Below are 22,849 nucleotides of genomic sequence, written 5' to 3' on the forward strand. Positions count from 1 at the left end.
CAGCCGGAAAAGTGATAAATCCAGCTACAAAATAAAAGCACAACAATTTCAAACTTGTTTCTCGATGTTAACTTTAGTTCTTGAGTTTAATCAATACTGCTTTTCTACTACAGTACTGTATACAAAAACTATTTATTTTTAGGATGGGGATGGAGAAATTGCTGGAAGTCGAACTAAATTGGTATTTAGAAATACTATGATATCCCGCTGTCCTGTGGTGTTCGTCATGTTCGTGAGACTTTGGGGGCTGGGGGGGTAATGAAAGGTGAGGTTGAGCGGAAGTTCGTCACTTCGGGTTGGTGATTAAAAAAAAAAAAGCTGACCAAAGAAATCCGGAGTTTTTGTTCTTGTCTACACGCACAACACTGAAGGGTTGTTACAATACATTAGCAGGGATTCCCAAAGTGTGGTGCGCGAGCTGCCGCTAGGGGGTGCGCGAGTGTAATGGCAGCTGAGCACCTTGAAATACATAAATAATTAAATAAATAATTTGAACACTTTTTAATGGAGGATTAACAGTTTAAATATTTAAATTCATTCACGGAAATCATTTGTAATTTTCAATTAAAAAACGTTTTGGGAAAATTTTAAATAAAAAAAACAACAACCCAAAATGCACTTGGCTTTCTCCTAGCTACGTGCTAGCTTGTTGTGATAGCAACAACAATAATATGCCGAAATGCATAACTGGTTAGAAATGAGCAGTCTGTCCGGTATTAAATCTGGGAGAAATGAAAGCGGACAGGATACATTGGCCCAACGGAGAGCTGTGCAGTCTTCTTCTTCTTTTCTTCTTTTTCTTTCGGCTTTTCCCTTCAGGGGTCGCCACAGCGAATCAATTTCCTCCATCTAGCCCTGTCCTTTGAATCCTCTTCTCTCACACCAACTACCTTCATGTCGTCCCTCATTACATCCATAAACCTCCTCTTTGGTCTTCCTCTAGGTCTCCTGCCTGGCAGTTCAAAACTCAGCATCCTTCTACCAATATATTCACTATCTCTCCTCTGGACATGTTCAAACCATCTCAGTCTGGCCTCTCTGACTTTATCTCCAAAACCTCTACCATATGCTGTCCCTCTGATGTACTCATTCCTGATCCTATCCTTCCTGGTCACTCCCAGAGAGAACCTCAGCATCTTCATCTCTGCTACCTCTAGCTCTGTCTCTTCTTCAGTGACACTGTCTCTAGGCCAAACAACATCGCTGGTCTCACCACAGTTTTGTACACCTTTCCTTTAATTTTAGCTGAAACTCTTCTATCACACATCACACCTGACACTTTCCTCCACCCGTTCCATCCTGCCTGAACACGCTTCTTCACCTCTTTTCCACACTCTCCATTGCTCTGGACTGTTGACCCTAAGTACTTAAAATCCTCCACCTTCTTGATCTCTTCTCCCTGTAACCTCACTCTTCCACTTGGGTCCCTCTCATTCACACACATGTACTCTGTCTTACTGCGGCTAACCTTCATTCCTCTCCTTTCCAGGACACACCTCCACCTCTCTAGCTTCTCCTCCACCTGTTCCCTGCTCTCAATGCAGATCACAATGTCATCTGCAAACATCATAGTCCACGGAGATTCCTGTCTAACCTCGTCTGTCAGCCTGTCCATCACCATAGCGAACAAGAAGGGGGTCAGAGCTGATCCCTGATGCAGTCCCACCTCCACCTTGAACTCCTCTGTCACACCTACAGCACACCTCACCACTGTCTTACAGTCCTCATACATGTCCTGCACCGCTCTAACATACATCTCCGCCACTCCAGACTTCCTCATACAATACCACAGTTCCTCTCTGGGAACTCTGTCATAACTTTCTCCAGATCTACAAAAACACAATGCAGCTCCCTCTGGCCTTCTCTGTACTTCTCTATCAACATCTTAAAAGTGAATATTGCATCTGTAGTACTCTTTTTTGGCATGAAACCATACTGCTGCTCATAAATGCTCACTTCTGCCCTAAGTCTAGCTTCAACTACTCTTTCCCATAACTTCATTGTATGGCTCATCAGCTTTATTCCTCTGTAGCTGCCACAACTCTGTACGTCTCCCTTGTTCTTAAAAATGGGCACCAGCACACTTCTCCTCCATTCCTCAGGCATCTTCTCACTATCTATGATCCTGTTGAACAACCAAGGTCTACTGCCACCTCTCCTAGACACTTCCAAACTTCTACAGGCTGGACTTGCACTAGGAGGTAGTATGATCAAGCCACTGTGGTTCAGTGTAAAAGAATTGAGTAAGCCACAAAAAGCCACATTCTGTGTTTAAGACAGCGGTGCGGCGAGCGGGTCGGGGGGCCTCCCTCGTGAATTTTTTTAGAAAATGGGGTTGTTTTCCTGCATTCTGAAGGCAAAATCTTCTGTTCAGTTTACCTACAAAAATACACTAAAATCAACAGTTCAAGCTTAACTGTCTTTATTTCTATCCCACTTTATGCAGGTATAAATGTGAGATTCAACAATTGCATTCACTGCAAAAACTTGCATTCACTATGTAAAGATACAGTCACTTTTCCATGGCTCTGTCCAGGACAGATATGTTTTGGTTGTTTTCATCTTTGATGAGATAATTTTTGGGGATAATTCATGGAGACTGGAAAGTGATATCTAACCAGATTACTGATTCATAAATGTACAAACTTACCTGGATCCACAACTTTAGAGTGGGGGGAACACCTTTCTTCGTCTTGTCTGTGCCATACAGCTCCAAAAGCTTGTCCAGTTTGTCGCTGGAGTCGGCACTCGTCAGCTTGGCAGAGGGGCAGAAAATGTCAAAGGCAGACATGGTATCATGATCCGGGAATGTGCACTGAGCTGTGTGTTTTCCATGAACAAGTCAACTGCTTTCTGAAAGCACAAAAAAAAGTCTCCATTCAGCATAAAATTCTTCATGTGCCATCAAATGTTATATCATCAAATAAAAAGTTTATCATATAAAATACAAATAATGAAAAGTCTCCATCTCCATATGATAAAGTTTAGGACTGTTTTATTTTTACCTTAACTTCATCCCGTTGGTTTTGGGTGTCCTTCACATAGTGGTTTTCCCACAGAATCTTGCCACCGGCTGGGGATGTGGCAGGAAAGGCTCCTTCCAGTGTCTCTAGAAAGCCACTAGTGCCTTTAACTTGTACCAGGGCCAACAGGGAGCACACAGTGTTGTCAATGGCATCTTTCAGGTCCTACAGAATAAAAATAAAAATAAATAACACAGAAAATATGCGGGCCCCAAAATAGTTTGCACAACTGGATTTTACTTTAAGAGACATTTTCTTTGTTTAACAATTATTTACTCATTAATTATTTGTTCTCACAATATGTTTCATGGTTTTGCTTTTTCGTTGCAGATAAGAATGAAGTTTATGAACAATTACATACATGGTATGTGGGTGTTGTGACCTGCATCAACTTGGACAAAATGCCCAGAAGCTCAACAGTAACCGCCAGGAAATGGGTCAAATAAATAAATTTATATGAACCAGTCCTTTCAGTTGTGCTTTGCCCTCTACTGTGGTCTTTTCTGTGGCTGCCTGCTCAAGGGCGCTCAGCACTGCAGGGATGCAGCCTACCATGGCCTGAGTACCATCACATAAGCTCAGCCACCTGAAACAAAATGCCTTTCCAATTGTCCAATTGACCAGCAGCGGGTCACGGTGAGCCGGAGCCTATCTCAGCGGCATAGGGCGTGAGGCGGGGAACACTCCGGGCACGAAGTCAGTGCACCGCGGAGCCACACACAAAGACATACAACCATGCACACACACACTCACTCCTAAGGGCAATTTGGAACGGCCAATCAACCTGAAGCACATGCTTTTGGAGGTGGGAGGAAGCCGGAGAACCCAGAGAGAACCCACGCAGACACGGGGAGAGCATGCAAACTCCGCACAGAGCGGGACTGGAATCCGGGTCCGCCGTGTTGTGAGGCGGCAGCGCTAACCACTGCGCCACCGTGCCGCCCCCCGATAATTTTTCCCCTCAATATTCGATAGTATGATTTTGTGTGTGTGTGTGTTGGGGGGGGGGGGTATCCTGCCGTGGAACCCCACCACCACCACCAGCACAATTGGTATGCCATAGTTAAGTTTTTTGGGGGGTTTTAATTCGATAATATGATTTTTCATTTCAATTTAAAAAGGCATGAAAAATAGCATGCGAGGTGAATACACATTTACAGTGCCTTGCGAAAGTATTGGCCCCCCAAGAACTTTTTGACATTTTGCTACATTTCAGGCTTCAAACTTCATGAATCAACAACATGTGAGACACAATCGTGAAGTGGAACCAAATTTATTCAACATTTTATATTGTGTTTACAGATAAAAAACTGAAAAGTAGGATGTGCAAAAGTATTGACCCCCTGTTCTCTCAGCTCAGCTAACTGAATCCAGAAGTTCCCTGAGGACTTCTGAATGATCCAATGTTGACCTAAATGACTAACAATGACAAACAGAGTGCACCTATGTGCCATTTGGTCTCAGTTTAAATGCCCCTGCTCTGATGGTCTCAGAGGTCTATGAAAGGAACACTGGAGAACAAACAGCATCATGAAAACCAAAGAACATACCAGGCAGGTCCGAGATAAAGTTGTGGAAGTGTTCAAAGCAGGAATGGGATACAAGATTTCACAATATTCAAACGTCTCCCGGATTACTGTGCGAGCAATCATATCAAAATGTAGAGAGCATAAAACCACTGCAAACCTACCAAGACCTGGCTGTCCCTCTAAACTTTCAGCCCAAACAAGGAGGAAACTAAAAAGAGAAGCAACCAAGAGGCCCATGATCACGCTGGATGACCTGCAGACATACACAGCTGAGGTGGGACAATCGGTCCATAAGACAACTATTAGTCATACTCTGCATAAATCTGGTTTTTATGGAAGAGTGGCAGGAGAAAGCCATTTCTGAAAGAAAACCATAAAAAGGCCCGTTTGTAGTTTTCAAGAAGCCACATGGGAGACACAGATGACATGTGGAACAAGGTGCTCTGGTCAGATGAGACCAAAATTGAACTTTTTGGGCTGAATGCGAAATGTTACGTTTGGCGTAAGAGTAACACTGCACATCACCCTGAAAACACCATCTCCTCTGTCAAACACGGTGGTGGCAGCGCCATAATCTGGGGTTGCTTTTCTTCAGCAGGGACTGGGAAAATCGTTAAAGTTGAGGGGAAGATGGATGGAGCCAAATACCTGTACAGGGCGATTCTGACAGAAAATCTGTTGAAGTCTGCAAAAGACCTGAGGAAGGGGTGGAGGTTCACCTTCCAAAAGGACAATAATCCTAAACATAAATTCAAATCTACAATGGAATGGTTTAAAACTAACCATATAAAGGTGTTAGAATGGCCAAGCAAAAGTCCAGACCTCAATCCAATACGTAGAGCATCTGTGGAAAGATCTGAATATTGCTGTGCAGAAACGATCTCAATTTAACCTTAAGGAACTTGAGTTGTTTGGTAAGGAGGAATGGACAGATATTTTTCTCTCAAAATGTGCAAAACTTAGAGATATACCCAAAAGCACTTGCGGCTGTGATCGCAGCAAAAGGAGGTTGTACAAAGTATTAACTCAAAGGGGGCCAATACTTTTGCATGTCCTACTTTTCAGTTTTTTATTTGTAAACAAAATATAAAATGTTGAATAAATTTGGTTCCACTTCATGATTGTCTAACATGTTGTTGATTCTTGAAAAACATTTTCAGTTTTTGATCTTTAAATTTAAAGCCTGAAATGTAGCAAAATGTCAAAAAGTTCTTGGGGGGGCAATACTTTCGCAAGGCACTGTAAATGTGTATTCATTTCGCTTGCTATTTTTCATGCCTTTATAAATTGAAATAGTGGCGCTAGTGAGAGAAAAAGTTTGTTATCGCTCAGGGATTTTTGCGAGTCCAAAAAAGTTTTAAGTTTTAGCCTTTTTTTTGTAAAAATAAGAACGCCACTGTGGCCACACAGTCTAAAAACCTTGCAGCCAATCTGGAATTTACTTCGCCTATGGCGAAGTGGCAAATGGCTTGCGCAAGCCCAGACAGGTATTTCATCAGGACCGACTGCCTTTCCACTCTTCATCCTCTTCAATGCCCTCCTCACTTCATTCTGACTAATCTTTGCTACTTCCTGGTCCACAACAGTTGCCTCTTCTAGTCTTTGTTCTCTCTCATTTTGTATGTTCATCAACTCTTATATTTTAATTTTATACTGTTTATATTTTAGTTATAGTTTAGTATATGTCCTGTAAATGCTACATGTCTGTTAGTGTAATGTATGTCTTGTGGTATGTCCCGTTTTGCTTGTTTTTTCCTGGTGTTTGGCTGAGCAGTGGATGTGTGCACTTTCCTCCGGGATTATTAAAGTATCTATCTATCTATCTATCTATCTATCTATCTATCTATCTATCTATCTATCTATCTATCTATCTATCTATCTATCTATCTATCTATCTATCTATCTATCTATCTATCTATCTATCTATCTATCTATCTACTCTTTCCATCTTCCCATCTTGTGATTTTCATAATAGGACCCCTTTAATGTCTGCACCTACGGATTCTGCCACTAGAGGGAGCCAGAGGAAAATACAGTATATGAAGGTGATGTTTACAGAAAGAACAAGTAGGTTGATACACAGGTCATGTTGTTCGTATAGACGCACATCATCCAAGTACAAGAAGATGCATGGACGCGCGCGCGCGCGCACACACACACACACACACACACACACACACACACACACACACACACACACACACACACACACACACACACACACACACACACAGTGTTTTAAAAGTCAACACACAAGTTAGTCTCTTAAACTCAATTGGCATTTAAGTGAAATTAATATCAAAAACAGGGGAAATTCATTTCACAAGAACTCCAACCTGAATCCATAATCCACAATCAATGTTTAAAAAAATACCCCAGAGAACACAATAAAAAGAGAATAAACTGATTTCGTTACAGAGTGAGTTCATTAAACATTTTCTGAAGAACAAGTTACAAAAAATTAAAGGGCTCCAATCTGTAATTGTTGAGTATTTTCCATTCTCTGCCATGAAATGTTCACACTACATAGAAATAAACTTCAAAATGAGTGCCATATACAGTTAATTTACTGTGCACAGTAAAAACCCAGAACTATAAATAAATAACTTTAAAAGAATAAAAATTCACTTTCATTGACAACGATTAAAATAAATACAAAAACTGAAGACAGACTACACACTAAAATGAGGCAGCAGCAAAGAGAGGTCCTTGCTGTGACTTCATGGTTTTTTTGTATTCACCAATGTGGACTCTAAACAGACGACATACTGGGAACCATCAGCCTCTGGACCCATAAAACATGTAAACAAATTTATTACAAAATATTGTAGCTCTCTCTTGCACTGATCCTAAAGCTAATAGAAACCTGAAAACAATCTAAAATGATTTTATACACTCGTGTGGCATAATCCAAGTCTACAGAAGCCCCCATAAGTAACATTCATCTTAAATAACATAATTTACCACTAGTTCACCATCATGAGAGTGCAGGTCGACAACAAACAGAAATAAATGTTTCCTACTATTAATATATATTTTAAACATTCAGATTATTTTTAACAAAAAATCAAAATACTTCAACAAAATAAAAAGAGGAATGAGCCGCCTTATCCCTGCACCATCCATCACTAGATATCATGAGGATGAGAAATTCATCCTCCTGTCCTCCAGGCTGAGCCTGTGGGCGTCACTGGATGAGACCTGGTTCCTCCATAGCCTGAAAAAGTTGTGAGAAAGGCATGTTCTCGGTGTATGACTATAAAAGCACACTGTGTTGAAAGCATCAGCAGATGATTGAGGTAGTGCAGGCATGAGGCAGAGAGGTTTAAAAAAAAAAAAAAAAAAAAGAGGCAGAGAGGGGCAGTGAGGTGGGGGGGGGGGGTTGACCTGATGATCCTCTCCTGCTCTGAGAGGCCTGTAGGGCTCTCAGCAGGCCCTCTGCTCCAAATACAGTCACCCTGTTCACCTCCAGACTAAAAGAGAAGGAGAACCCTTTAATGCTTTGATTGAAAAGTGATTAAAAAAAACTGATTAGAAATTGATTTGAAATTGTTTCAGTTGCACTCAATTGGCTGATTTATTTTATTTATAACAAACACCTAATTTTGAGAAGCATATACACAGACACTGCCTAAACAGCTTCACACTTTCATCCATCCATTCATTCTCTTCCGCTTATCCGGGATCGGGTCGCGGGGACAGCAGCTTAAGCAGGGAAGCCCAGACTTCCCTCTCCCTAGCCACTTCGTCCAGCTCCTCCGGGAGAATCCCAAAGCGTTCCCAGGCCAGCAGGGAGACATAGTCTCTCCAGCGTGTCCTGGGTCGTCCTCGGGGCCTCCTCCCGGTAGGACGTGCCCGGAACACCTCATCCTGACCAGATGCCCGAGCCACCTCATTTGGCTCCTCTCGATGCGGAGGAGCAGCGGCTCGACTCTGAGTCCCTCCCGGATGACCGAACTTCTCACCCTATCTCTAAGGGAGAGCCCGGACACCCTGTGGAGGAAAGTCATTTCGGCCGCTTGTATCTGGGATCTCGTTCTTTCGGTCACGACCCACAGCTCATGACCATAGGTGAGGGCAGGAACGTAGATCGACCGGTAAATTGAAAGCTTTGCCTTTCGGTTCAGCTCCTTCTTCACCACGACGGACCGATACAGAGTCCGCATCACTGCAGACGCTGCACCGATCTACCTGTCAATCTCCCGTTCCATTGTACCCTCACTCGTGAACGAGACCCCGAGGTACTTGAACTCCTCTACTTGGGGCAGGATCTCATCCCCAACCTGGACAGGGCACTCCACCCTTTTCCGACTGAGGACCTTGGTCTCAGATTTGGAGGTGCTGATTCTCATCCCAACCACTTCACACTCAGCTGCGAACCGCTCCAGTGAGAGTTGGAGATCATGGCTTGATGAAGCCAACAGCACCACGTCATCTGCAAAAAGCAGAGACACAATAATGAGGCCACAAACCGGACACCCTCAACGCCTTGGCTGCGCCTAGAAATTCTGTCCATAAAAGTTATGAACAGAATTGGTGACAAAGGGCAGCCTTGGCGGAGTCCAACCCTCACTGGAAACGAATCCGACTTACTGCCGGCAATGCGGACCAAACTCTGACATTGGTCGTACAGGGACCGAACATCCCTTATCAAGGGGTTCGGTACCCCATACTCCTGAAGCACCCCCCACAGAACCCCCGGAGGAACACGGTCAAACGCCTTCTCCAAGTCCACAAAACACATGTAGACTGGTTGGGCGAACTCCCATGCCCCCTCAAGGACCCTGCGGAGGGTGTAGAGCTGGTCCACTGTTCCACGGCCAGGACAGCCCCACAACATCCAGAGCCTTTAGGAACTCCGGGCGGATCTCATCCACCCCCGGGGCCCTGCCACCGAGGAGCTTTTTAACTACCTCGGTGACCTCAACCCCAGAGATAGGAGAGCCCGCCTCAGAGAACCCAGACTCTGCTTCCTCATGGGAAGGCGTGTCTGCGGGATTGAGGAGGTCTTCGAAGTATTCTGCCCACCGAGTCACAACGTCCTGAGTTGAGGTCAGCAGTGCCCCATCCCCACTATATACAGTGTGGATGCTGCACTGCTTCCCCCTCCTGAGACGCCTGATGGTGGACCAGAATTTCTTCGAGGCCGTCTGGAAATCGTCCTCCAAGGCCTCACCGAACTCCTCCCACGCCCGAGTTTTTGCCTCAGCGACCACCAAAGCTGCATTCCGCTTGGCCAGCCGGTACCTATCAGCTGCTTCAGGAGTCCCACAGGCCAAAAAGGCCTGATAGGACTCCTTCTTCAGCTTGACGGCATCCCTTACCGCTGATGTCCACCAACGGTTCTGGGGTTGCCGCCACGACAGGCACCGACCACCTTACGGCCGCAGCTGCGGTCAGCCGCCTCGACAATGGAGGCGCGGAACATGGTCCACTCAGACTCAATGTCCCCCGCCTCCCCCGGAACGTGAGTGAAGTTCTGCCGGAGGTGGAAGTTGAAACACCTTCTGACAGGGGATTCCGCCAGGCGTTCCCAGCAGACCCTCGCAATACCTTTGGGTCTGCCAGGTCGGACCGGCATCTTCCCCCACCATCGGAGCCAACACACCACCAGGTGGTGATGACAGTTGACAGCTCCGCCCCTCTCTTCACCCGAGTGTCCAAGACATGCGGCCGCAAGTCCGATGACACGACCACTAAGTCGATCATTGAACTGCGGCCTAGGGTGTCCTGGTGCCAAGTGCAGATATGGACACCCTTATGTCTGAACATGGTGTTCGTTATGGACAGTCCGTGACAAGCACAGAAGTCCAATAACTGAACACCACTCGGGTTCTGATCGGGGGGGCCGTTCCTCCCAATCACACCCTTCCAGGTCTCACTGTCATTGCCCACGTGAGCATTGAAGTCCCCCAGCAGAATGATGGAGTCCCCAGTGGGAGCGCACACCAGCACCCCCTCCAAGGACTCCAAAAGGGTGGGTACTCTGAACTGCTGTTTGGTGCATACGCACAAACAACAGTCAGGACCCGTCCCCCCCACCCGAAGGCGGAGAGAATCTACCCTCTCATCCACCGGGGTGAACCCCAATGTACAGGCGCCAAGCCGGGGGGCTATAAGTATACCCACACCTGCTCGGCGTCTCTCACCATGAGCAACTCCAGAGTGGAAGAGAGTCCAACCCCTCTTGAGAGGACTGGTACCAGAGCCCAAGCTGTGTGTGGAGGTGAGCCTGACTATATCTAGTCGGAACTTCTCGACCTCACACACCAGCTCAGGCTCCTTCCCTGCCAGAGAGGTGACATTCCACGTCCCAAGAGCCAGCTTCTGTAGCCGGGGATCGGATCGCCAAGGTCCCTGCCTTCGGCCACCGCCTAGCTCACAATGCACCTGACCCCTATGGCCCCTCCCACAGGTGGTGAACCCATGGGAAGAGGGACCCACATTGTCTTTTCGGGCTGCGTCCGACCGGGCCCCATGGGTGCAGGCCCGGCCACCAGGCACTCGCCTTCGAGCCCCACCTCCAGGCCTGGCTCCAGAGGGGGGCCCCGGTGACCTGCATCCGGGCAAGGGAAAACGTGTTCCAATGTTTTTAATCGTCATTTGGGGTCTTCGAGCAGTCCTTTGTCTGGTCCCTCACCTAGGACCTGTTTGCCATGGGTGACCCTACCAGGGGCAGAAGTATGGGCTCTGAATGTTAAAACCTTTAGCACCTGCACAAAAGTAGGGCGTCATGAATACACAGTAACCTCTCGTTACTTGCAGTTAATGTGTTCCAGGACCACCCGTGAAAAACAAAATTCCGCAACATAGCGAAAAACTATTTTCTTTATTATTTATGGTAATTTAAACGTTTATGAACTCTCCCCATACTGATATTAAACCACCTTATATCTGTATTACCCTTTCCCACACGCTTATGGACTGTTTAAAGCACTTTTGTATTAAAGGAAAGTGTTTCATTAATACACAGAAGTGCTCTGAATTCTGTGAGTCTCAGAACGCAGCGCCCACACACGGATGCTGTCAGGCATTAGAACGCGCGTACGGTATCACGTGACTACTTATTAAAAATCTCCAATGTAGTGAAGCCGTGCATCTTGAAGTAAAGGATTACTGTATTGTCTGAATACTGGTAGTCCTCAACTTATGAAGACAATTGGTTCCGAGAGGTGTTTTGTAAGCTGAATTGTTTGTAAGTCCCTATTTATTCAATTTCAATCTATAATCACCATTTAAGGTCATTTAAATGTCATCAGTACTCTAAATACTAGTTATATAACCTTTTACTGAGCAGAAACATAAAAGGACATAAAAACAAGACATAAACAAAAAAAACACAGTGGTACTGGAATATAAATTACCTTAATGACTCCAAACCCCAGTCGATGGGTTGGTTGATACTGAGCCACACAGAAAGAATCCACAACTTCCATTATTCCTGTTTTATTTTTGATCTGAATGTAGTTTGTTTTAAATGATGGTTTCTCTCCTCCACATCTGTCTGAGTCACTCTTGACGCTTGTCAAGATGCTTGCCTCGGTCACATGACTACCTTCTTAAAGGGGCCGCTCCAGCTTCTAACACAGAATACATTACCGCAAAACTAAAACTCCCAAGCTAGGAAAACCAACAAAAACAAACATCTTTGGAAAGTTTCTTTGTGCAAGGGGAAAAGAGCCAATGGGGAGACAGAAGAAGAACTGACAACTGCAAAGAAAAAGAAAATTCCAGTTTTCACACTGGTCGTATAATTTTGATATTTTTATCAAACCTTAAACCACGGTCTGTGAAAATATTGTTTGACATTAAATCAGTCCACAGAGCAAAAAAGGTTTGGGAACACTGCTTTAAAGCAAAGGAGGAGGAGAAGGGAGGAGTTATTGTTGGTGATGCAGAGTTGTCATCCGAGGGATCTTTACCACTGCGGTCACTTGCCTTATGCTTTTTGCTAATACCAATAGCACTAACATTTGCTTTATCAGCCGTGATAAACAGTTAAGTATCCAAGGAGGTAGAAGCCTGACGCTCTGAGATGGTCACAGAGATACGTACAAGAAAAAGATGGGGAAACGAGTGTAGAGGTAGTAGTAGTAGTACTGTATGTGTGTGTGTGTGTGTGTGTGTGTGTGTGTGTGTGTGTGTGTGTGTGTGTGTGTGTGTGTGTGTGTGCCTGTGTCTGTGTCTGTGTGCGCGCACACTCTACTCGCTCTATTTTGGTCAGCTTTTGACAGAGGCATCATTGTAGCGACCTCCACTGCCACGTCATCACCACATTCATTCCAGCCCAATCTGGAATCACACACACACACACAGTTCAATCTTTCAGAACAAATAATTTCTGTCAACAATCAGGATTATTGTGTCCTTGTTGTTAAATGTAGTATCTTACCCACAATTTCCTGGATAACTACAAAATGCTGGCATATTCACACCGAGGGGCCCCTTTGTTTACTGTTTTTAGAATAGTTTAATTCAGTCAGTTTGTGCTATTTTGTTGTGATCATTTCTGACACGATGACAGGGAAGTCAGTGTGACTCTACGACATTCTAAATTAGTCTTTACTCCTTTCAGTTAAGTCAGTGATGATGGTGACTCCAAAATTAAATGACCGATGTGTTTACATCCACACACCTGTTGTCTGTTGTATGAAAAGCATCTCTTCAGGCAGGTACATCTCATACATACGGAATATGTAACTGTACAGAGACAGTCCCTTCATCTACGGCCATGCTGGTGACATTTGTTCATTAACGTTCTTACCCTACATCCTGTAGGAGGGGGCAGTGTGCCAGACTGGCAGCTGCAGCGCACAGCTGTGACGTCCCAACAGAGGTCAGACTGAGATCACACAGAAAACAGTAGCACATTACTTGTGGGAGTCTGGTGACTCCTGCAGCGGGAGGCGGGGGTCTTACTGGATCTTGGTGAGGTTCTTCATGCACAATATTGCTCTCGAGAGACTCAGTGAACCTTCAGAGCCGATAACGTTTTCTGAAATACTAGAAAAGACACAAATAAACCTCAGGATAGACACACAAATGTCTATAAAACTCTTTGTAAAAACTAGCTCACCACTTCTTGTTTAAGTTTTCATATAAAAGCTTACACTATCCGGAAAGAGAGAGAGAGATTTTTTTTTCCTTATATACAGTTGCTTATGAGTATGACTAAATTGCTATATTGATACATTCGTCCTCCTCGTCACTAGAAAGGTTAGTGGACGGAGATAAAATAGGGAACAGCCAACAGTTCAATATACTTTCTCTTACCATTCATTACACTGCGTTAGCTTCGCTCCCCGGTGTTGTTAGCAAGCGATCTCTCATTGTCCTTGACGATTGTCGGAACACACAGCTTTTATTACATCCTATTCTTAATAATCTCCACTGATTTCTATCCCATGTGTTAACACTGTTTTTTTTTCTCCAAACACATCTAAGCGATTACCAGCTGGTCTCATTGTGTTAACATTGTGTTAAGTTACCCTCAGCAGACTGAGAAAGCAACTCCAAGCTTAACGTAGAAAGTTATATCATGGAAAACAAGAGTGGAAAAACACAAAAAAATAAGAACAAAATACGTTGTAACAAAGTTACTGAGCGTTAAAAAATTTCCAGACAATAGATAGATAGATAGATAGATAGATAGATAGATAGATAGATAGATAGATAGATAGATAGATAGATAGATAGATAGATAGATAGATAGATAGATAGATAGATAGATAGATAGATAGATAGATAGATACTTTATTAATCCTGGAGGAAATTGTATGGATTCTCATTAGTGGTAGCGTGCGCGTTCATGTGGCACACGTAAACAAAACGCACGTGAACGCGAGGGGGAGGGAAGTCTTGATAGAGGCAGCTCAGAGGGGGGAGGGGGGTCGTGACAGAGGGAGGTCGGAGCAACGACCATTGACACGGAGCATTTCAGAACGGACATGATTTTAACCATATTCAATCAAAGATATTGAGCACCACGGACCACTTTCAGGCAAGACATTTCAAATACAGTGTAGTGTGAACATCTGGAAAATGAATGACATGAATTTAAAAAAGCATAATATGGGACCTTTAATGGAAGGGGCAGACGTTTCGTCTCTTTGACAGCCGACAACAGGATCTTGAGAGGTGGACAGGTGTGTGCGCTTTGAAGACCACGCCACAGAAGTTTTTCACTGTGTTGCTATGACAACTGTAGTCAATGAGACAATACCACTGTTTAATGCCAAACAAGCCCTGGATAAGTACCTGATATCAAGCTGAATCCCATCGATTCTAATAGAGCCAGTACTGAGTACTGGAAATGTGGTTCAGGTTACACACACACCTGCAGTCTGGAGCTGCAGGTGTGTGTGTATGTGCGTGCCTGTGTGTGTTTGAATGCTCTCTCCATCACAACTCACACAAAACCATTGTTCCATGTCCCTGCAAGCTATGTCTGGTATAACACAATCATAAACCAACCAGATAGGTCTCAGTTGACACCCCCCCCCCACACACACACACTTCAGCCCGACAAAGTGTTTTCAAGGTGTGACTTAAGCATTTTTAATTCAGGGTGAGGTTGTTTTAATGATGTGTTAGGACAGGGATGAGGAGTCAATCAGCAATTAAATAGCAACCATTGAAAGAGAAATATAGTTTGTGTAGCTGCCCTGTAATTCAGAGCCACCTCTATATTTAATCAATAACTTCAGAACCCATGTCCCACTCCTCCTCTACAAAGTTCCATAATAATCAGTTCATTACATTCAGTTTAATCCTGCTAAATTGGGACGTCTATCCTCCTCTGTGGAGCACAGGGACTGTAACTGCTTACATTCATAAGGTCTATCCTGTCTTCTGAAGGTCTACCTGAGCTTCCTCAGCTCAGTCCACACTGGCAGCAGTCTAGTCAGTAGCTCTATTCCTCTGTCAGCAACGCTCCATCCCCCCAACCTGGGAAAACACCATCAGCTTTCCCTCAGTTCCACATTGAAATCAGGTCAAGCTAACTATTTGCAAGTCAAACACTCACTCGATCTCTTCTACTCTCGTGAACCCGTCCATAGCTGCTAGCAGCTCAAGCATAATGCCTGTGCCTGACTGACCCGTCGCTGTGATCACATCATTTAGCCTGGAATGTAAGGAAGCAGAAGAAACACCCCCCCAAACAAACTGTTATCTCAGTTACAATCCAGAAGAACCTTACGGTGTTACACTAATATACCCTCATGTAAGCATGTATTTACAGACTCTATGAGCAGTTCTGACATTTAGATGTCTACATGATGACTTGGCACCTCTGACCAGCAGTTACATCTTAGCACTATGAGATTACTGGAAGGGGGTGGGGGTACCTATGATGAGATCCATGGAGGTGATGATTTGCTGGTATGATGTGCTGCAGAAACTTTGGCTGTAATGTGAGTCGCCAGGCAAGCACTGTCTGGCAGCGATAGCGTCAGGAAATGAATGATATCATAAATAGACCAGATTATTAAAGAGGTGCTGGATATGAGTCTGACTAAAGGCTGCAACTGTAGAAGGAAAAGACATCTGTCTGTTATACCTTCTCAGCTCACATTAAATAATTATGTAATAATCTACTTTATTTGTCTTAAAATAACATGGAAAGGTCAGATGTGTTATGAATGCATTTCTGTTACTACAGTCTAGACACAGTTTAATGCTCTGCCAAGGTTCAACAGCTCTCCAGATATCCTCTTCACAGCTGGATTAAATATAGACTTTAAACACAATTCTCTGTCTCAATTCAGAAAGTTTCCACAAATTTTTGCATGAAAATGTTCTAAATTTGGTGTAATGAAAAATTAAGAAACACTATGTAATCTTGTCTGTGTAGGTTCTCAGTTATCCAGCTCATGGTTATCCAAAGCTGTTTAAATCAATCCACTGAACTTAAAGAAAGTTTCTGGAAAACATGTCAGTTTTGAAGATGGCTGGTCTTGTCCCAGCTTATTAAACCTGTGGGGTGTGGTCAGTGCTATTCACATTCCAACAACTGTCATTGAAACCCGTCTTGCTCCTCAACAATTGTTGATGGGGGTGTCAAAGGGGGGTCGTTGAAATGCAAGATTCACCTTTGCATACTAATGAGGGTCATTAGCATGAGACACATCACCTGGGTTAATCTGCTGAGACAATCTTTTTGGGAGTTTCAAAAGGACATGATTGTAAATGGGCGAAAGGTGATGACCGGTGCCCACGTCTTGGTAGCGTTCAAATATTCACCATGATGACTACTCCAACTTGATCGTTTCCTTTGATGTGATTTGTAAACGGGTCTCACGCTGTAAGGAATGTTGTGTTTTTATCCGGAATCCAGTTAATATTGGCACATGTTTCGCCACTGGGACTACTGTACCTTTGAGTTCTTCCTCTCCCAGGGTTACCTGGGAGTCTCGGTCATAATAACTCTCTAACCTCCCAGACAGATGCGTACAGTAACAACACGTCATCAATGATGAGGCGTTACGATCCAGACGTGAGAATGAAGCCAGTGGTACTGCTGTGATGACGTCTCGGAATCACAACTTTTATCTCACAACATAGACCTTGTTTATTTCCAGTGACACTAGGCATCCTATGTAACTCACGTACACGAACACATATGAATATATTTAAATATACATGCATGAACATATAATCTAACATGTATATCTCTTATTGCTTTATTGAACCCTGCAAGGACCAACAATCATAAAACAATTTCCTATAATATATGGCTGCAATATAGCAAGCAAGGATTAACACTGAATTAGATTATATTTGTTTTTATTTCAAAAATATATGCAATACACGTATGTCAAAGCACTGTTTTCTGGGGTAATCGATCGTTGTGTGGTTGCAGTACAGTCACCCTGCCAAAGAGGGCGTCCACGTTCCCAATGAATGGGGCGCCGAGTAATGAAACAGTTTGCGGCACAATTGTCGCAAACAGTTTGAAGCCCCATGGGACGCCCCATTCAGACATCACTAGTTCTGACACAGAACCAAAGGAGAAGTCGGCTTAAGAAGCCTCAGGCTAATCAGCCTGATCAGGTACAGGTGCAGAGACGAAGCTCCGCCCACCAATTTGGCCCCACCTACTGCCACACCCCAGCCCAGCAGAGCAACATGAGACAAATACGGAAGTGTGATAGAATTTGGCGGCATGACGATTGTTCCAGTTACGGAACAGAGGCTTGGAGAATGAGAGGAAGAATAAGTTCCATCAGCTTATGAAGCAACAGAGTTCGTATATGTCAGAGCTCACCTGTGAGTGATTACGGTGTCTGAGCTAAGCATCTTGGAATCAGTCAAGAACAGAAAGAAAACACTGATAAATGTTCGGACCTTCAGAAAAAGTCCGCAGAAGGAGATTAATTGCTGCAAAGAGATGGCAGCCAATAAGTTAAACAGCAACAGGACCTTTAAACCTGAAGTTAAGGACATCTGACTGGACTCTTAGAGCTGTGTGTCTTACTTGATACTGCATACAGAGCTGAGATTCATACCAAACACATAGTGCAGTCCTCATCCAGCTGCACACAGTCCAGACTAGAGGTAGACACAGAAAGTCAGACATTACAGGAGCCAGTCGATTTATACTCACATATATTTTCCATACAGGTTATTGTGGGTCTTACCAAAGGCCTTCTAAATTGACACACTGCCCAAGTCCTTGGATGAGCCTCAGTCCTGCAGCTACCGACCACGTACATCTAGACAGACTGGAGTGAATGGGACGAGTTATCAGAAATGCAGCAATTAATATCAGCCCCCTCGTGATAATGGGGAGGTTCACTTTTATTTGTTTATAGGTTTATTTGTGGAGCATCACAGAAAAACATATTGCAGAATTTTCCTACACTGAAAATTGGGAACAGTGTAAAAAAATAAAAACAAAATGACGCCGAACGGCTTGTATGGCGTCCGTCTCCTGCAGCTGACTGTGACCAGATTTACAGTAAAGCCTCAGACATGTGTAATGGACTGAAAAACCATGAGACATTGTGTGGTGGAGTAGACGAGGACGGGCCCTAACTGGCCCTTTAATGATTTGTGACAGGTTCCAGATAATGCTAATAGTCTATTCAGAACTATTCATACTATGGTGCTCAGTATCAAATGCTTACTTGAGAAATCGCAAACGGGGCAACATCTTGGTCATCATCAGGGCTACAGAGTTACCAATCACATGACCAGTCAGGCTAGCAGACAAGAAGATTACAGCTTCAATTCATGAATGTAACAGAAAAATCTTATTTAATGTCCTCTAATCGTTAAAACAATCTAAAATATACTTACAATAAGAATTCTCCCAAATTCCCTGAAACGACTGTAACTCATTACAAATGCAAAGGACAGACAGAGTCAGTAGCATCAACAAGATGAGAGTAGAAACATGAGCCATAAAATGTGTTTCTCACTTCAAATGCTGAATGGTTGGAGTCTGGAGCAGGACCTCAGCAACCTTCTCCCCCACACAAGTTTCTATGGAGGCAATGCTACAAAAGATTCAGCATGAAGCTCGTAGCGCTCGACAGGAATCAGTGAACGTGTCGTGCATGACAAAGCTAACCTCAGTGACAGGAGGTTTGGTAGCGAGGGCAGAATGGAGCACAGGAAATCAGCACCTTATGGGAAAAACTGAATAATAACACACATACTTTGAGATTGTTTTTTTTTCTTTAACTCACATAATGATTCATTCCTATTACATTCATATGGCGAATACTAACTCTAGCTCTGTCAGCAGAGAACTCCTCTGGATCACACTTGTCATAGATGTGAGATGATGACTTTCAACAGCACAGTCCACAAAGCTGGAGGAGGATGATTAGGGTTGTGGTTATGGTTGGGGGGGGAGGGTCTCATCAGGTAGGCTGAGCTGTCAGGTAGGCTGAGCTGTCAGGTAAGACCTTTTTTATGACTTACCTTATTTTCTGTGTGACCAGAGGATCTCTAGAGTCACGACTAAAAACACATGAATGTTCTGTTCAGTGTTTTGAAACATAGAAGTAATGTATTCAAAGAAATATGTTGAGAGCAATTAATGGGAAACTACACTGAAAATACACACACACACACACACACACACACACACACACACACACACACACACACACACACACACACACACACACACACACACACACACACACACACACCACCAATCCCCGCAACCACTCGATATCTCGAACAGCTTTTCCCCGCTCCGCGACACACCCGCTGAGGAACCTACTCTGGTGATTGGCAGCTCTGTGGTGCGGCACGTTAAACTAGAGACACCAGCGACCATAGTCAAGTGTATCCCGGGTGCCAGAGCGGGCGATATCGAGTCATTTTTGAAACTGCTGGCTAAAGATAAACGTACTTTTAGTAACATAGTAATCCATGTCGGCGGTAATGACACCCGGTTACGCCAATCGGAGGTCACAAAAATTAATATTCAGTCGGTGTGCAGCTACGCATAAACTCCGTAGTGTTCTCTGGCCCCCTTCCCAATCTGACCAGTGATGACATGTATAGCCGCATGTCTTCACTCAACCGCTGGCTGTCTAGGTGGTGTCCTGCTAATGACATTCAGTTTGTTGATAATTGGCGGACTTTTTGGGGAAAACCCGGTCTCATTAGGAGAGACGGCATACATCCCACTTGGAATGGCGCTGCTCTCCTGTCAAAAAATCTGACCACTTTTATTTCTGCCCCAAAACCATGACCCAGAGTTGAGACCGGGATGCAGAGTCGCAGTCTTAAACAAGTCTCTGCACTCCTAGAACGGTCACCCACTGCACCGTCACCCACTGTGATACTACCCACTGTAATGTTACCCACTACACTTTCACCTACTGTATTGTCACCCACTGTACACACCATTGAGACTGTGTCTGTCCCTCGGCCATTTAAAGTTAATTCATGCAAATTCAAGTCATTTCAAGTCCAGAGAAAAGCAACTGGACATCCAAATTTAATAAAAATCAAAACCAGGACTTCAACAGTTCCGGAGTACAAAACAATCAAATGTGGTCTCCTAAATATTAGATCTCTGTCTTCAAAAGCTGTTTTAATCAATGACATTATATCAGATTATCAAATAGATTTATTCTGTTTAACGGAAACCTGGCTAAGTGAGGATGAGTATTTTTCCCTAAATGAAGCTACTCCTCCTAGTCACCTAAATCATCAGATCCCTCGAGTCTCAGGCAGAGGTGGTGGAGTTGCATCAATTTTTAATTTGTCGCTAGAATTGAGCCCTAAACCAAAAATTATCTTCAATTCATTTGAAAGTCTTAGTCTGAGCCTATCAAACCCAATCCAGAAACTACTTCAGCCCCTATTATTTGTCATCATCTATCGTCCTCCTGGTCCATACAGTGACTTTCTTTCCGAATTTGCCGATTTCTTAACTAGTTTAATTCTTAAAACTGATAAGGTCATAATTGTTGTTGATTTCAATATTCACGTGGATGACAGTAATGATAGCCTCAGTAGGGCATTTATGCCATTACTAGACTCCATAGGCTTTAGTCAGTGTGTACAGGAACCTACCCACCAGTTCGAGCATACTCTGGACTTAGTCTTGATTTATGGGATTGAAATTGAGGAGTTGGTCATCTTTCCTCGTAATCCTATCCTTTCTGACCACTGCCTGATAACTTTTGACATTCGGCTATTGTGTAATTCTCTTCCTGCAAAAAATGTTTGTAGATAGATAGATAGATAGATAGATAGATAGATAGACAGATAGATAGATAGATAGATAGATAGATAGATAGATAGATAGATAGATAGATAGATAGATAGATAGATAGATAGATAGATAGATAGATAGATAGATAGATAGATAGATAGATAGATAGATAGATAGATAGATAGATAGATACTTTATTAATCCCGGAGGAAATTGCATATATCCACTGCTCAGGCATTACATAACAAATAATACTGGATAAACACCAGGAGAAAAGGAAACACTGACATCACAGGACATACCACAAGACATACATTACACTAACAGACAGACACATGCAGCACTAACAGGACTTATATACATTATCTAAATTTACGCTAGAAAAATATACGCAGAAACATAGAAAAAAACGCAAAATTATGCAAACAAACTCGCTCTGAGCAGAGGAAACTGCAGCCTGCTCGCGCATGCTATTTCTAAATTCAGGGAAGAAATCCCAAGTATGCTTAATCTAATCCCACTACTGAACTACACAGCGGGTCATTTTCTGAACTCAGTTAATGCTAGCCCATCTCAAATTGATGAGTTTGTTGATGTTACTTCAGACTCTCTGCGAAAAACCTTAGATTTAATTGCTCCACTAAAAAATAAGACTATAAAACAGGGGATGCGAGCTCCCTGGTTTAATTCTTGTACCCACCAATTAAAGCAAGAATCCCGACAACTTGAGAGGAAATGGCGTTCTACTAAATTAGAAGAATACCGCACTGCGTGGCATGATGGTTTACATAAATACAGGAAGGCACTTCGTTCCGCTAGAGCAGCCTATTATTCATCATTAATCGAGGACAATTGAAACAATTACAGATTCTTGTTCAGTACTGTATCCAGACTGACAAAGAACCACAGTGCATTTGTGCCTAGTATTCCGTCAAGTCTCCACAGCAATGATTTTATGAATTTCTTCAATAATAAGATCCTGCTCGTCAGAGACAAAATTAATGGTGTACTATCCTCAAACTCTGGTCCTTCTTTAGGTCCCTTAGATCCGGAAAACACACAGCTGACTCCTGAACCCTTTGGTTCTATGGATGTCTTTTCTCCAATACAGATTAGTCAACTGATTAAAATAATCTCCTCAGCTAAACCATCCTCCTGTCTGTTAGATCCAATTCCAACTAAACTCATCAAAGAAGCCCTACCTTTACTTGGCAACCACTTCCTTAATATAATTAACATGTCTTTATCTACTGGATATATACCACGGTCCTTTAAAGTAGCTGTAATTAAGCCACTTCTCAAAAAACCTAACCTGGACCCTGCTGTTCTAAATAATTATCGACCCATCTCAAATCTCCTGTTTTTATCTAAGATCTTGGAGAAAAGAGTCGCTAATCAGTTATGTGATTTCCTTAAATCCAACAGTTTATTCGAGAATTTCCAGTCAGGTTTCAGGGAACATCATAGTACGGAAACAGCACTTGTCAAGGTTAGCAACGACCTTCTAACCGCTTTAGACAGAGGACTTGTTTCTATACTGGTTCTCTTGGACCTTAGTGCGGCGTTTGACACAATTGACCACAATATTCTTCTGGCACGACTGGACCAAA

The 22,849-nt window shown here is 43.5% G+C and overlaps 2 protein-coding genes across 3 annotated transcripts in view; both read right to left on the reverse strand.

Moving 5' to 3' along the window:
* The window catches only part of cpne2 (copine II), an 88,293-nt gene extending 85,508 nt beyond the window's left edge, over positions 1 to 2,785 (reverse strand). For both annotated transcript variants that reach the window (XM_068312281.1, XM_068312278.1), the window contains exon 1: positions 2,651 to 2,785. The gene's annotated coding sequence lies outside the window, so the exon portion shown is untranslated. The remainder of the gene's footprint in view (positions 1 to 2,650) is intronic.
* A 4,848-nt stretch (positions 2,786 to 7,633) lies between these two features.
* Positions 7,634 to 22,849, reverse strand: part of nlrc5 (NLR family, CARD domain containing 5) — a 59,780-nt gene continuing 44,564 nt past the window's right edge. The window contains 16 exon segments of the mRNA XM_068312057.1: positions 7,634 to 7,796; positions 7,969 to 8,025; positions 12,763 to 12,786; positions 12,788 to 12,844; positions 13,317 to 13,394; positions 13,472 to 13,555; positions 15,416 to 15,499; positions 15,579 to 15,677; positions 18,068 to 18,103; positions 18,193 to 18,276; positions 18,682 to 18,756; positions 18,976 to 19,053; positions 19,128 to 19,185; positions 19,188 to 19,195; positions 19,288 to 19,371; positions 19,484 to 19,491. Of these exon segments, the coding sequence (XP_068168158.1) occupies positions 7,688 to 7,796; positions 7,969 to 8,025; positions 12,763 to 12,786; positions 12,788 to 12,844; positions 13,317 to 13,394; positions 13,472 to 13,555; positions 15,416 to 15,499; positions 15,579 to 15,677; positions 18,068 to 18,103; positions 18,193 to 18,276; positions 18,682 to 18,756; positions 18,976 to 19,053; positions 19,128 to 19,185; positions 19,188 to 19,195; positions 19,288 to 19,371; positions 19,484 to 19,491 (1,023 nt within the window). The 3' untranslated portion in view covers positions 7,634 to 7,687.

Source organism: Antennarius striatus, chromosome 4 (assembly GCF_040054535.1).
Source record: "Antennarius striatus isolate MH-2024 chromosome 4, ASM4005453v1, whole genome shotgun sequence".
In the NCBI taxonomy this organism is placed as follows: Eukaryota; Metazoa; Chordata; class Actinopteri; order Lophiiformes; family Antennariidae; genus Antennarius; species Antennarius striatus.